Source organism: Sarcophilus harrisii, chromosome 5 (assembly GCF_902635505.1).
Source record: "Sarcophilus harrisii chromosome 5, mSarHar1.11, whole genome shotgun sequence".
NCBI classification, from domain to species: Eukaryota; Metazoa; Chordata; class Mammalia; order Dasyuromorphia; family Dasyuridae; genus Sarcophilus; species Sarcophilus harrisii.
The window spans coordinates 212,441,610-212,457,063 of NC_045430.1; the positions used below are offsets into that span (position 1 = coordinate 212,441,610).

A 15,454-nucleotide genomic window follows, 5' to 3' on the forward strand; every position below is an offset into this window, starting at 1 on the left:
TTTTCTTTTCTTTCTTGACTTTTGTTACACTGTTCTATTTTGCCCTTCCTCTACAACTATTAGACTTTCCTTGTTTTCTTAACTGGTCCTTTATCCCCTTAAAATATGGGCATTCCCTAATTATTGCCTTGAGTCCTGCCTTTTACTATATAGGCTTTTCTTTGTTAATCTCATCTGTTCCAATGTCTTAAATGATTACAACTGTTGAGATATTTTTCAGATTTTTTTTTTTTTTGCTCTTAGCTTTTCCAATCATTTTTATTCCTGCAATCATTTTTATTCCTGCATTTCTAACTGAATACCAACATCTATTGCTTCCTTAAACTTAGAATCTTCTTCCCTAAACCTATTTCAATCATTTTTTGATGGCACTTACTATATTCTCAGTTATTTCGTTTTGAAATTTTGTAACTCTTTGCATTTCCTCTTTCTCTCAAAGCCCTATTTCCCCATCCAATTATTTGCTTACAGTTGCATTACATCCTTAGAGTTCTGCTGTAACATTGTCTTGTAGTCTTCCTGTCCTTCATACATAAATTACTACCTTAACTCAAAATTCTCATTACCTTTAATCTTATTATAATATTTAAAAAAAAAAGTTTTATTGATGCCTTTGTTATGTCACCATGGTTTCCTTTTTAGCGTCCCATTCCAAATGGCTATTCCTTACAACAAATAATGTTTTATAAAGACCAAATAAAAAATGGAAAAATTGAACACAGTTGATGAGTACATCACATGAAATTATGTGCACTGTGTGTCACACCAGACGTGCCATGTTTGTGAAGGGGTGAGTTGGGAGATGGCTTCTCATTTTTCTCCTTTCAAGCTATGTTTGTTCTTTATAATTTTGCAACAGTAACCTTTTTGTGGTTCTTGCTGTTAATATTCTTGTAATCATTGTGTATATTATTTTCTTGACTTTATTCTCTGAGTTCAAGTAGATCTCTCTGCGTTCAAGTAGATCTCTCTGCATCACTTTTGTTATTTTTTTTATAGCACAGTAATGTTTTATTATGTTCCTATTTTACAATTTGGGTAATCATTCATTGTCCAATCAGAGAACATCATATAAAATGCTTCTGTAAATATTTATGTAATTGCTTAATAAATGTTTATTGATTGATTAGTATTTATTTGAGACTTGGCTCTTATCAGTGACCTCTTTGGAGTATGAGCCTTGTAATAACCTCTGGGTCTAAGAATATGAATAGGTTAGTCATATTATTTACATAATAATTTACTAATATGCCCATTTTTCTTCAATTCTTCCAGCATTGCTTATTTCCATTTTTGTAATCATTGCCAGTTTGTAGGGTGTAAAGTAAAACCTCAGAGATTTTGATTAGCATTTCGTTTTATATATCTGTTTATAGTTTGCAGTTTCTTTGAGAACTGTTTTTCATTTTTCTTAATAAGTCTTTCTGCTTTTAGTTACCCTCTTGTTTTATGTTGTGCCAGAGAGGTTTTCCTAAATGTTTAGGGCTATCATATTTAGTGGTCTCTAGAGAAAACATTACTGGCATGTAAGTCCATTCATAATCTAGTTCTACTTTATTTTGATGGTATTATTTAATATTTCTTCACTTTATACATTTTGTGACTTTAGAGCAAAAGGTGATGCAAAATAAAATATATCAATCAGGGGTAGCTAGATGAGGCAGTAGATAGAACACTGACCCTTAAAGCAGGAGGACCTGAGTTCAAATTCAGCCTCAGACACTTACCACTTCCTAACTGTGTGACCCTGGGCAAGTCACTTAACCCTAGTTACCTCAGGGGAAAAAGATATCAATCAAAATTTGAAAAAGAGAAAATGATCTGATTGTGTAGTATTTTAATTTGTGGCTGTTGCTTTGAGTTAATGTGCTCCATATTATGTCAGAACCAGTGGTAATTATTTCATAGTGATATATGTATCATCCTTTTGGACTATCAAAACTTCCAGTGCACAGGGCAGTCTTTTTAAAATACAGTTACCCAAAGTTGAAAATACTCAGTGGATTTATATAGCTCACTAGTCTCAATAATACGTTTTCTTCTTAGTAGTTAGTCAGAAGGCAAAATAAACTCAAAGCAGGGTGTTTATTAGATTAGCATAATAGGGATATTTGTAATATCTCTTCTATACATTTAGAACAGAGTTTCCTGAAAGTACACACAGCATCGATGAAGAGAGGACAGAGTTTGCATGTGAAGGTTCTTACCAATTGGGAATTCCTACGGATAGGCAACTTATTTATTGCTCCTTGTTACACAAGACTGCTGGGCACATTTCTTCACTGATTAGCAACTCCAGCTAGAATCCTTGACTGGGAAACTATTAGATTCCTTCAGAAAAATAAAGACTTTACCCTAGGATCATTGGAAATCCTTCTTAATTCTCTTTCCTTAGTCTCAACTCTAAGGCCAGTAGCTTCTCTCATGGTAAAATCCCAGTGCAAAGCTCTCTGCCATCTAATGTTTTTTTTTTTTTTTTTTCCCTTCTTCCCCTCCTTTCCTGAAGAAGATGGCATTTAGAAAACCAATTTCCTTGAAATCCTTTCAGGTTGCATGCACATAAAAATTTCCTATGGCTTCATGCTTCTACAAGATGTCAGTGCTGATGAATGAGGAGGAGAAATGAATCTATCTCCATGAAAAGGTAGTTGAAAAGAAAGTTAAGAGGAACTCAGTTCTTAGGAATTTCCATAGCTCTTGAGGTCTTCCTTGTGCATCTTGCAGCAAGGGAGGAGAACATGTTTGTATGTGTGTATTTTTATGTGTATGTGTATGCACACACATACTGGCATCTTTTGTTTTTTACATTATTTATATTTCTTCCTGCATTCTTTATTCTACAGCCTTGGTGCCTTCCACAGAACTGTTCATTTTAATACTGAAAAAAAAAATGATAAAAACAACCAGCAATCTGAAATCAAATATTGTATATATTTTTCTGTGCTCCTAAATCACAACCTATCTAAAGGAACAGAATCTGATCATGATTTTTACTAGTTTTGCTTTGTTATTGATGTGTGGAGTAGAGATAAAGCGAAGAACTTCCAAGAATGTTTAAGTTCCTTTTCTGCATTTTATTTTCTCTAGGTCTCTGTGCCCTGCATAAGTATGTTGAGTATTAGCCAATATTTACTTAGATTTTAGATATATGTACTTAACCTAAAATGATGACATTTATCACTGTTCAAGTTATCAGTGTTTAGACTACTAGTTGAAAGCTGTTAGCCTGATAATCTGAACTTGAAGGTCTGATGTATGGTTCCTACCGGGACCAGGGAATCTGCTGTTTTTGGCAAGAATAACCTTCAATTAAGGGGGAAGGGCTTTCTGCTTTTTACTTCAAGAAATCTCTGAGTAGTCATTTTTGGGTAGGACAATTATTCTGATGATTTTTCAAATAAAGAATCAGCGCACTTCATTTCTAGTATAAGTTTTATCTGGTCATAGCGTATAATCTTTGTGTTATATTGCTGTATATTTAAAATTTTTGCACCAGTTCATTAGGGAAATTAATCTGTATTTTCTTCTGTTTTTGCTCTCCCTGATTTAGGTATCAGCTCCATATTTGTATTATAAAAGAAATTTTGAAGAATTCATTCTTTGCTTACTTTTCCAAATAGTTTATATAGTTTTAAAAATTAATTGTTCTTTAAATATTTGGTAGAATTCATTTGTGACTACATTTGGTCCCAGGAATTTCTTTCATAGGGAATTTATTCATTGTTCAATTTCTTTTTTAAAGCGATTATTTAGCTAATTTTATTTCCTCTTCCATTAATATGAGATAATTTTATTTTTGTAAATATCCATCTTTTCCTACTTGGATTGTTAGATTTATTGCCTTCTAATTAGGCAAAATCTTCTCTCAAACTTCTTTTGCTAGTGGTTTTTGTATATGTATCTTTTTTCTAAGATTGATTTCTTTGCCTTGCCCTTTTATTATGTTTCTAAATTTTTATTCATTTGAAGTTTAAGGTTTTTTCCTCCCTCCTCTCCCTCCTTCCTTTTCCTCCCTCCTTTCCTTCCTTTCTCCCTCCCTTTCTCTCCCCCTTCCTCCCTTCTTCTCTCTCTCCCTCCCTCCCTCCCTTCCTTCCTCTCCCTTCTTTTCCCTTCCTCTCTCCCTCCTTCCCTCCCTCCTTGCTTCCCTTTCTTCCTCTTTTCCTTCCTTCCTTCTTCAGATTTTCAATTTATGTTGTTCTGGGACAACTGTAATCCCTATGTTGTCTCTTTGTATCATCTCTTCAACTTTTGTGGCTTTTGCTTGTTTAGAAATCATGTACTCTTTTAACATTAGAGCCTTTTGCTTTTCTTCAAGATAATCTTTCACATCAGTGTACTCTTGTTTCAGTTCTATTCTCTTTTTGATATCTTTGTTTTAGCTTTTTCCATTTATATTTCTTACACTTTTCCTTTGATAGATTTTTAAAAACCTCAACCTCCTCTCATATTGAGTAATTTACTTTTTACCATCCTCAGTTCTTATCCTAGAAGCTTCTGAGAGGATAGATGCTGCTAGCGCATTTCAGTCCCCTTTCTGCCATGCCTAATGCAACTAATCACATTAGCCTTTGCCCTACTTCTTTCTTTGTCTGTCATTCTTTCCTTCTCTCTGGTCTGAGTCTTCTAATTTTTGCAATGTTTGAAGGAATGTAGATTGAATGTTTTGCTGTGTGTGATGCTGTGTGCTTTGCTGTGTGATGATTCCTTGGGGTCTGCCCCCAGACAGAAGGAAGGCCTCCAACTTCTGATTTCTTTTTTCTTTATATGACTGGTCACACTTAGTGTTTGCAGCTGGTTCTGCAAACCTGCCCGTTCTGTCAAAGTCTTTAAAGCTGCAAGTGAATGCCTGTATGGATCTCAAGGTCAAGCCTTAGGTTAGCATGTGAACCTTGCAGAGACTGGGAGAAGGATGCTGAATGAGCACATTTTGAATTCATGTTTTCCATATTGAATTCATAAAATTTTCATTTTTGGGTTCTCTCTTGTCCTTTAGATCCAGGTGTAATTGCTTTCCCTATAAGACTTAGAGCTAGGGAAAATTTCTGATTCATCTTGTCTCATGGGTTCCTAGTCTTGTTTTGTTAGACTTTCCTGTTTATCATGATAAATGACTGTATAAAGGCCTTTGAAGTAGTCTCAGCCCATCAGCAAACACTTTCCCCGTCTGTTTTTATGTAAATAGATTAATCAGAAATCCAACACTTACACTCATTAAGAAGATTAGATATAAGTTTTCCTTCATTACTCTCCCACCCTCACACATTTAGAAAAATAATTTTGATATCTGTTTGGCAAATGTCATAGAAAAATGCCATTTTAAAATTTAAATGTCAGATTTTGTGTGAGAATGACATCTAATCAGAATTTATTTGGTATAATTTATCTTAAGTAAGGATTATTACTGTTATTAGGATTATAAAGCTTTTTATAGTGCTTTATAGTTTATATGTTTTACACAAATTAATTCCACTGATTCTAGCAATAACCTTATTAATAACCTTGTGAAGAGGTAGCTCTGATGTTATTCTAATTTTACAGATTAAGTTTTTAAAATAGTTCATCTAAGATTATATGGTTTGCAAATCCATATTTATTTAAACTCAGACTAGACCTTCTGGTCATATTAATTTTCTATTCTACAATACTGCTTCTCTTAATAAGATAATTTCTTTTGTGTAATTTCAGTGAGAAGTTTGTCATTCAATGAGCATTTAAGTATTTATTATATGCTAGTCACTGGGGATATAAATAAAAAGGCAAAAAATGTCATAACCCTCATGGAACTCAAATTCTAATGGAAACATAATTTTGGGTAAACATGATAAATACTGACTAGATGGAAAGTAATCTCAGAAGGAAAGCACTAACTGTGAGTGGGCAGGGAAGAAATAGATCTCTAGTAGAAGCTTATATTTGAGCCTTGTCTTAAAGGAAACCTGGCATAATAGACAGTCAGTGCAAAGGTATGGAGTAGGGAGATTGAATATCATGTGGGAAGTGTTGCTGGGTCATAGAATATGTGGGAACAGTGGGAACAAACTGTAAAGGAACTGGAAAGATAGAGGAAACTGCAAGATAGTGGATATGTGGAATGAGTATAAGATTAATTGAGGATGATTAAGGTTGTGAGACTGGATGTATCTTTGATGGTAAGAAGGAAGTTTGGAAGAGGATAGATTTTTGGGAGGTAAGTTAGTGAGTTCTATTTTGGAGGTATTGAGTTACAGTTTTGGGATGTCAAAAATGTGAGACTGCTACTCAGGTTTAGACATACAGATCTAGGATTCTTTGTAAGGAAATAATAATTACATCCATAAGAGTTGATAAAATTAGAGATCATTGTGGAGATAGAAGAAGGCTAATGGCAAACCATTGAGAGAAATATCCAATTTGTAGGCCTGATGTAGATGAACTGGCAGTTGAGGAATGGTCAGCTGAGGAATAAATATTAAGGAAAACTAAGAGAGATATAGGTGACTTGAGAATCTACAAGAGAGACTATTCAGAAGCATAAAGCTATCTGTGTTATTTAGTATCTGTGGCTATGAATACATTAATTGCTGCAAAACTATCTATTTAGAATATTAAAAAATGTTTTTTCCTTAACCATTGTTTTAAAATATCTTAATTTTATTTTATATCATTTTAATTTTTCAATATATGATGCCTTTCCTCTTGCTCAGAAAGTTACTCCATTGTAAGCAAAATTTTTTTGTTTAAATGGGATGGGGTGGGAGTGAAGGAGCAGTTCAGCACAACTAACCAATTCACCAGTCATGCCTTATGTGCAGTATTTCAGATGCATAGTTTTTCACCGCTACTAAGAGGGAGGTAAATAAATGTATTTTCCCCAATTCCTTTTTGGGACTAAGCTTAGTTATTAAAATGACTAGTTTTTTTTTTTATTTATTTTTTGTTCCTGTGTCAGGGATTATAAACCTAGTGAGGCAATTAACCTCTCTGCTTCCTAGACAACTTTTTAAATGTACTTAACTTAAAGTTGAATGTATGGTCTTCATCTGTGAAGAAAGTTTTCTAAACCTGGAATTCCCCACACTGATAACATCACTGGTTTCTACCCAGGAAAACAAAGAAGCAGGTCTAAAAACTTCTTGTGCTTTTGTCTTTAATTTTGCATAAACTTTTAAAACTTGTGTACTGTGTGTTTTGTGTGTGTGTATACATATGTATGTATATGTATATATACATATATTGTATACACATGTATAAGTATGTATATAGAGAGGGGGGATTTCTAATTTGAGTCATCTTGTAATTTGATAGAATGAAGCAAGTAAAAGTGATATTTTACTTCCTGGTATTTGAAATATTTCACTTGCAGCATTTTAAAGGTATAATTTCAGACAAATTGCCAATAAATTGTAACTATTAGATAATGGCAATCTACATAATTTTGTGTGGAAACATTCTTTCTCAAAGACCTGGGGTGAAGCCATTCTTAGAAAATATATTGCAAGTTTATTTTGTAATTAAAGTCAGTTACATAGTTTATATGTTTTAATAAACTCTAAAGCTAATTTAAATATATGGTTGTAAAAATACCTACTTTTTTATATTAAAAGAATAAGCTTACTGGGTTTTAGTGTGTTTTAGAAAGCAGTAACAGAAACTTGGCATACTTACATAAAAATGAACCTTCCAAAGAAACTAGATTTGACTTTTTAAATATAAAATTTGACAGGTAATAAACAGCAGAGCATGAAATGATTCAGGGTTGGAAATTTTATAGTCAAACTAGGAGTTGGGGTTTCAGTTATGATTTTTGTTTTTTAGTATTTAGTTAAACCACATCGTATTTGATTTAGTGTAGACTTTTACTTCATTGTAAACTCTGTTGGAAAAAAAATCTAGTCAAACTACAATTCTTTTGTGTGTGATCTACTTGCTTATAACTAGATGAAATGAAATGATATATGTGTAACAGGTGCTCTGCACACTTTAAAGTGCTATATAAATCTTGACTTGTCATTTTATTATATACTGTGTAATTGTTTGTACTGATTTCTTCCTCCCCCTGCCCTATGTGAAGTTGCTCATTTTTATAGATAAAGTAATTAAAAGTAATTAATAATTTCAAAATAATTCCTACTTGCAGCATTTCTGTAATTAATGATTTAAAAAAAATCATTTATTTGCCAGGCAATTGGGGTTAAATGACTTGCCCAAGGTCATATACGTATTAAGTGTTGAGTATCTGAGTTGGGATTTGAATTCAGGTCCTTCTGACTTTGAGGTCAGTGCTCTATCCACTATACTATCTAGCTGCTCCTGTAATTAGTGATTGTTTTATTCTTATAATTAATTTCAGTGAAAACTAATTATGGAGGGAAAAAATTCAAATATAAAAAAAAATAAGAGTAAGATACATTGTATTATAGAGTTCCCTACATATTTGAAATCTCAGTATATTGTCATAAACTGTCATTTGATGTAAGCAAAGATTGTTTTGTTGCTACCATTTGTTACAGAAGTGTTTTTTAAAGATGTTAGTAAAACTACACTTTCTGATAAGATCCTGAGAAAATTTAGAAACTTCTAGATATTTAATAACTTTTCGGATGTCTTCCTAGAGAGGAGAGTTGGAACTCCAATGTAGTCTTATGAAATTACAAGTAAGAATTTTATATAGAAAGCTGACTCCATTGTGAATATATTGAGGTAATCACTGAAATTGTTCTGGCCCATTTGAGATAATAGTGGATTATGTTACATATTCTTGTAACTAATTTTTAAAATATTCTTCTGTTTTGCCAGCCTTTACAAGTTTGTATTTAGTAGGTAGAGAACTGTAGTGGTATATGCATGGATCTCCCCTCAGTGTTGTGTAGATAGTGGGAGTTAAGAAGATTGGAGGTGGTGAGAAGGGATGAATCTTCTCTTGTAGACCTTAATTTTTTTTTTTTTTAAACAAAATGGGGCATTATTGTTTTGTTGATTTTATAAACTTTCAGATAACTATGAAGAAAATGTTAATAGTACAGATTAAACTTTAAAAGTGTGTTACAGCATACATTTCCTCCCCAGAGACTTGATTGTTAACATTGACAAGCATGTACTTGATTGTGGTTCAGGCAGAATAACTGGCTCTCCCTTCCCCCCCCCCCCCCCACTATTGCTCATGTAGAGCATTCAGTTTCCTACCTCAATGCTTTTGCATTGGTGTGTCATATCTGGAATACATTCCCTTCCTAAGAACTCTGTTTCTCTTCAGGACACACCTCAATCACTGCCTTCTAAATTCGGCCACTCATGAGCCTTCTTCCCCAGATCATCACCTCTCTCTTTTATATACACCTGCTTATGTGCATCTTTCCTTCAATTAGGTGATAACTTTCTAGATGACAAAGTTTATTCTTGTTTTGATTCTCACTTTGCCCAGCACATAATAGGCACTTGATAAATGCTATGTTGATTGATAACAACAGGGAGCTGAAGTTGGTGGTAAAGTAGAGTTCAGGTTGAAAGTGTGGATCCTCAGGGACTAGATTTAATTCATAGGTGGCATCAGCATAGTCACACATTTTCTCTTTTCTTCCTAGTCACAATAGAAAAGATATCCCCACTTTTTTCCTAAGGCTAACTTTTCTACCTGACTCTTTCTTCTACCTTATTTGGAGCTTATCTCTTGGATTTTCTCTTCTTCTTCTCTCTCTATTTGCTTTTTCTTCTTGGTCCACAAACATAATTGGTCTCAGCCCTTAAAAAAAATGAAAAAAGGCTTCCCTTGCATTTTTTGCATAGCTACATCCAGTTACCTACAATCCTGTCTCTCTCCTTTACTGTTAAACTTTAAAAAAAAAATTATTTAAAATTTAAATAGCAAATAGTAAAAAATAGAAACAGGGAAAAAAATTGTCATGTGCACAGCAGAGTTTAATGGATTCAGAAAACTATTAAAACAATGTCCTTTAGTGAATATTGTTGCTGTGATTCAGAGGTATGCTGGCAAAAAAACTCCAAGTCAGATCACCAGGAGTTGGACACAACTGAAAAATAATTGAATGACAATAACTCTACCCAGTTTTTCCTTGAAGATCTTGGGTCCTTGATTATGCTACTTTGTTTTAGTGGATCATCTGGGAATTTAGGAAGTTCTTCTAACCTCTAATTGGGATATTTGACTGTGGAAAGCAGTTTGTTATGGCAGATGGGACAGGTTTTAGAATCAGGAAGCCCTGGGTTTAATCTTTCTTCCTAATACATACTATCAATGTACACGTGTTCAAGAAACCTCTGTTTATAACTGAATTATTGGCCTTTATCATAGGAGGGTTTTTCATACTTGGAGTTAACCCTAAATTGATAAAATAAGAAGTTAAAAAAGTATGTAACAGTAGAAAGTTTGATGAATTTGGAATCATAGGAATTAAGTGTTAATGTCATTTGTGCCACTCAGCTTGTCTAGTCATTTTTCATTTTTCAGTTGTTTCCATAACTCTTTTGACCTCTTTTGGAATTTTTTTTTTTTTTTTTGGCAGAGATACTTCGTAGAGTTTGGCCATAGTTAGAAGCTTGGGACAGCTAGATGACAATGTGGATAGAACACTGGCCCTGAAGGCAGAAGGACCTGAGTTTTCAGTTTCAGATACTTAACATTTCCTAGCTGTGTGACTCTGGGCAAGTCACTTCACCCCATCTGCCTCACCCCCTCCTCACAAAATAAATAAATAAAATACAGTTGTAAGCTTAAAGCTTGTCCTGATTTTTAAAACTATTGATCTATATATATATATTATATACTGACTATATCTGTATTATATCCAATGAAAATACTTTTAAAAAATTACCTGGCTTAATTAAATTTTTTTTGTTAGTGATTTGTTGTCTAAGAAGAAAAGCAAAAACAAAAAAAACAAACAATTTTCATTCTTCCCCACCTTTTTTTCTGTTTAGCACATTGCAGGAGAAACAGGACATTATTTTCTAGAAGTAATGCCCACAGAAAGCGGAAGTTGTGCAACTGCTCGCCAGGCAAAGCAGAAACGCAAGTCACATAGCCTTTCTATAAGAAGAACCAACAGTTCAGAACAAGAAAGGACGGGACTTCCAAGAGAAATGTTGGAAGGGCAAGTAAGTTCACATTGACCGCTGTTTTCCTTTTTTTAGTTATGATCATAGTTATTTATCATTTTACAAAAACATATGAGATGTAGCTAGATATCCTAAGATATGATTAATGTATTCTGGAATAGCTAAGAATTATCTTAATTTGTGTATGTATATTTATGTGTGTATATGTTTATGTGTATTACATATAGTTTTGTATCTATATGTGCCTATAAATGTATCTTTGATACTTGATTGGATTTTTGAAAGGAAAGACTTGGGTTTTTTTTTTTTATTATTATTATTATTTGTGTGTGGAATTCTTTCTTTTATTAATGTGTGGAATTCTTCTTGAGAAATTCTTTTAACAGTGCAGATCAGTGACTTCTCTGCAATGTATGGTGTCTGAGGCCCAGAGAAGTTAAATGACTTATTCATAGTCATACTTTGTTATGTTTTAGAGGCAGGGCTTGAGTTCAGGCTATGAGTTTGAGACCTCCTCTCTTTTCAGCACATTATGTTACTTTTGATAGCAGTTACTCAATTTAATTTTTATTCTGTTCAGGAGCTATGGCAGAATTCATTGTATTCATTATTTAATTCTCTCCATATAATCATTTCAACAGATGTTAATTTAGTACCTACTTACAGGTTAAAAGGAGACATAGGACAATCGTACTGAAATACCTATAATAAAACGGGTTAGTCATATAAAATGGTAAGGAATTCTATGAGTGATCTGAAGGGGATATTTTTCATTATTTTATGTTTTTTGAGGAAAGTTAAGGAAGTTTTCTTGAAACATCTGACATGTGAACTAGGATTTGAAAGGTAGAATTTCTCAACAGGTTGAAATGTGAAGGGCCCTGACTGGGAAGGCTTTTTTTGGAAGGTAGAGGGAATGGTTGTAGCTGAACAACATATACAAGAATGAGGGGAATTCATTAATAAATAGGCCACTTTTATTGGAGTGTAGACTATGTGAAAAGTAGTATAAGATAAAGATAAAAGGTATTTTAAAGTTAGACTTTGAAGTATCTGGAATATCAGGCTAAATTTAGGTTTCATTTGATAGTTTACAAAAAGCTATTGATAATTTCTGAGCATTTGAGGTATGTGATAGTTTAAATTTGAGGGAATTTAAACTACAAATGCTAGGAAGCATGAGTTAGAAGCCACATTGAATAATAATTGAATAATAAGATCAAAAGTTATAGTGCCCTTGTTCCCCAAATTTTATTTTGCATTACAAATTGCCTTATAAATAATTTTTGATCATTAACAATAGTATTTTTACTGGGTTCCACCTTTTAATTTATTTGAAATTGAAGTGGAGACAAGACTGAGGTTAGGGAGCCTGATTAAAAATATTTTTAAATAGTACAAGTAGGTCCTCAGACCCTCTCTAACATGATTTCTTCTCCTGGGCTTTCATATACTATATATGTTAGTGATAGTCTTCTCCCCAGTTGGTACAACTGGGAACACTGGGCCTAGAGTCAGGAAGATCTGAATTCATATTTTACCTCTAGCACTTACTCATGTTTGAGTCTGTGACCCTGGTCAAGTCACTTAACCTCTGTTTGCCTTGTTTCCTTAGTTGTGAAGTGGGACTAAGCATTTATCTCCCATGGTTGTTATAAAAGGATGAAATTAGATAATATCTATAGTTATGAGCCATGTATACCAATTACCAAAATGCTCTACATTTTCTGTATAGAAATTTGAGTCTGTTAGTATTATTAATACCTTTCTTACAGTTTTTTTTTTCCCTCTTTGAATTCCTAGGCAACCAAGGTGGTATTTTACAAGTATTAATTCATCTATTGTTAATTTAGAGAACAGATTTTATGAGCAAAAGACTGTTGCCTTTTGTAATTTTATAGGTGAAGGATACTGAGATTCTGAAGTAAAGTAATAACAGAGAATTGAGAATTCAAGACATTTCTAAGATGGAATAAATAGGGCAACAATTTATGAGTCCCTTGGAATTGTCTTAGATCATTGCATTACTGAGAAGAGCTAAGTCTGTCATAGTTGATCATTGTCAGATGCTTTTGTTACTGTCTTCTCTTGATTCTGCTCATTTCACTCAATATCATCAGTTCATGTAAGACCAGGTTTTTCTGAGATCTTCCTGCTCATCATTTCTTTCCATTACATGCATATACCACAGTTGGTTAAACGATTCCCCATTTGATGGTCATCCCTTCAAATTCTAATTCTTTGCCACCACAAAAAGATCAGCTATTTTTGTTCATGTGTGTCCTTTCCCCCTTTTTATGATCTCTTTTGAAATACAGACCTAATAGTGATATTGCTGGAACAAAGGGTATGCACAGTTTTATAGTTCTTTAGGCAAAGTTCCAATTTCATAGGCACCTGTTTGATTGGTCTTTGTTGTGCTTTTAATTCTTTGGTTTTTAAGAATATTACTTCAAGGAAACATGCAGAACTTATAGCTCTTAAAGAGTGTACTCCATTGAATTTTAGAGATAACAGAGAGACTGTTGATATGAAGTTAGGGGTTTCAAGTAGGCAGTCCTGTCAAAGCACAAAAGAAAATGCAATTAACAAAAAGAACTCCAAGAACTGATTAAGTATTGCTGCAGAGTAATCTAAACAGTTCTCAGAATATAAGCAGAGACTTTCATTGACCTCTAGTGGGATTATTATTGATTCTCCTATATTGCTTACTTAGGTTTCTTGAAGTTAGAAGAATAACCAAAAACCAGTTAAAAACAGCCACTAACCATTTTTGTGAAGAAAAAAAATCTCTTCTTATAGGCAGTAAAATATGTACAAAGATAGAACTACTAAATATTGGGAAAAGGTGACACAGTTATCAAATTTAATTTCTTGTTCAGGGCTATATTAAAATTGTGGCCTATATGATCTATAAAATGCCTGTCTCCAAATTTTATTATTATTTTCATTTTTTTAACTTTCAGTTGGCTTAGAAATCTTGTCTTTTTTTAGAGAATGATAATTTTGGATAAATATATTGGTCTACAATGAGAAGTAGAATTATTCCAGAATAAGGGATTCCCAAATGGAGATGGAATGCTGCAACATAACCTTGTACAATTCCATGCATCACAGAAGGTTAAGAAACCTATTCAAGAGTTGGAGCTAAACATGCTTCAGTAGCCTGAGAACTCAGCTGATTTAAACTCAAATGAGAACTGTGAACTATAATGAAAGCTAGATTTAGAAAAATGAACTCTATCAAATGTATGCTTAATATCCACTATAATAAAACTGTGGTTTCATGATGAAGAATTAAAGAATATCTGTCAAAATTTTATGAACTCAATGTCAAGTCACATTGTTTTTTTTAAAGCACTGCAGCAGAAGGACAGACTAATTTTTTTTTGAAGATAAATTGAAAGGTTTAATGGATGTCAGTGCATTTAATTATTTTATCCTTACTAATTCAAATACCACTGAAGATTGAACCTTGCAGTTAGAAAAATTCTAAATAGTAAACTTAATATTCTCTCTCTCTCTCTCTCTCTCTCTCTCTCTCTCTTTCTCTCTCTCTCTGTATATCTATATTTATATCTGTCTATCTATCTATATAAAATTCTTAATAGAAATGTTTTGAACTATAGAGGCCAGCTATTCTGGATTGCACTGAAACAATTTAAACATTCTTTTGACTATGCCTGTCATATCTCTTACTCTGTATTTAATCAGTAAACATTTATTATTAAATACCTTTTATATGCCAGGCACAATACTGAGCACTAGGGAAAGGCAAAAGATTATCCCTGTTTTCAAGGAGTTCACCAGGTACTAACATACATGTTTTACCTCTTATACCTTATTAGGGATCAGCAAACTATAGTCCCTCAGCCACATTGGGTTGCTGCCTGTTTTTGTACAGCTTTTGAGCTAAGAAGAGTCTTTACATTTTCAAATATAATCAAACTTTGTTTATGCTTATTTACATTATTTTTATGTTTTAAAATATGATAAAACTTTTCATTCTTGGCTTCTGGTGAACTAGCCATGGTTTGCTGACCCTTGTACTATTTCACATCTCCTCTGGAGATGTTCTCTTTGTAACTGGTTGTTTCCTGTATTACACCTGGTATTGTATTGGTACTGGGATACAGTGGTAGAATAAATCAGACCAGAGCTTGTTGGGATCCTGTGATCAGATAGACTCACTGCAATATGCTTTATTTTCTAGAAAGTTTTCAGCATGGATTTTGGAATGGAATAGGTGCAGGGAATGTGGCAGTAGATAATAAATGAAAATATAAGAGGACAGATGGTATCAGAGGTGTGAAACAGGTAGTGATTCAGTTTATGTTTTTTTTTTTGGGGGGGGGCGGGATTGTGTCAGAGGACAATGTTACCAAGTCTGGGATTTGGTACG

At 33.3% G+C, this 15,454-nt stretch overlaps 1 protein-coding gene across 3 annotated transcripts in view; it reads left to right on the forward strand.

Annotated features, from left to right (window-relative positions):
• The window catches only part of WDR37 (WD repeat domain 37), a 106,062-nt gene that overhangs the window by 17,406 nt on the left and 73,202 nt on the right, over nucleotides 1-15,454 (forward strand). For all 3 annotated transcript variants that reach the window (XM_031939613.1, XM_031939612.1, XM_031939611.1), the window contains one exon: nucleotides 10,915-11,091. In XM_031939613.1, the coding sequence (XP_031795473.1) occupies nucleotides 10,954-11,091 (138 nt within the window). In that variant the 5' untranslated portion in view covers nucleotides 10,915-10,953. The remainder of the gene's footprint in view (nucleotides 1-10,914; nucleotides 11,092-15,454) is intronic.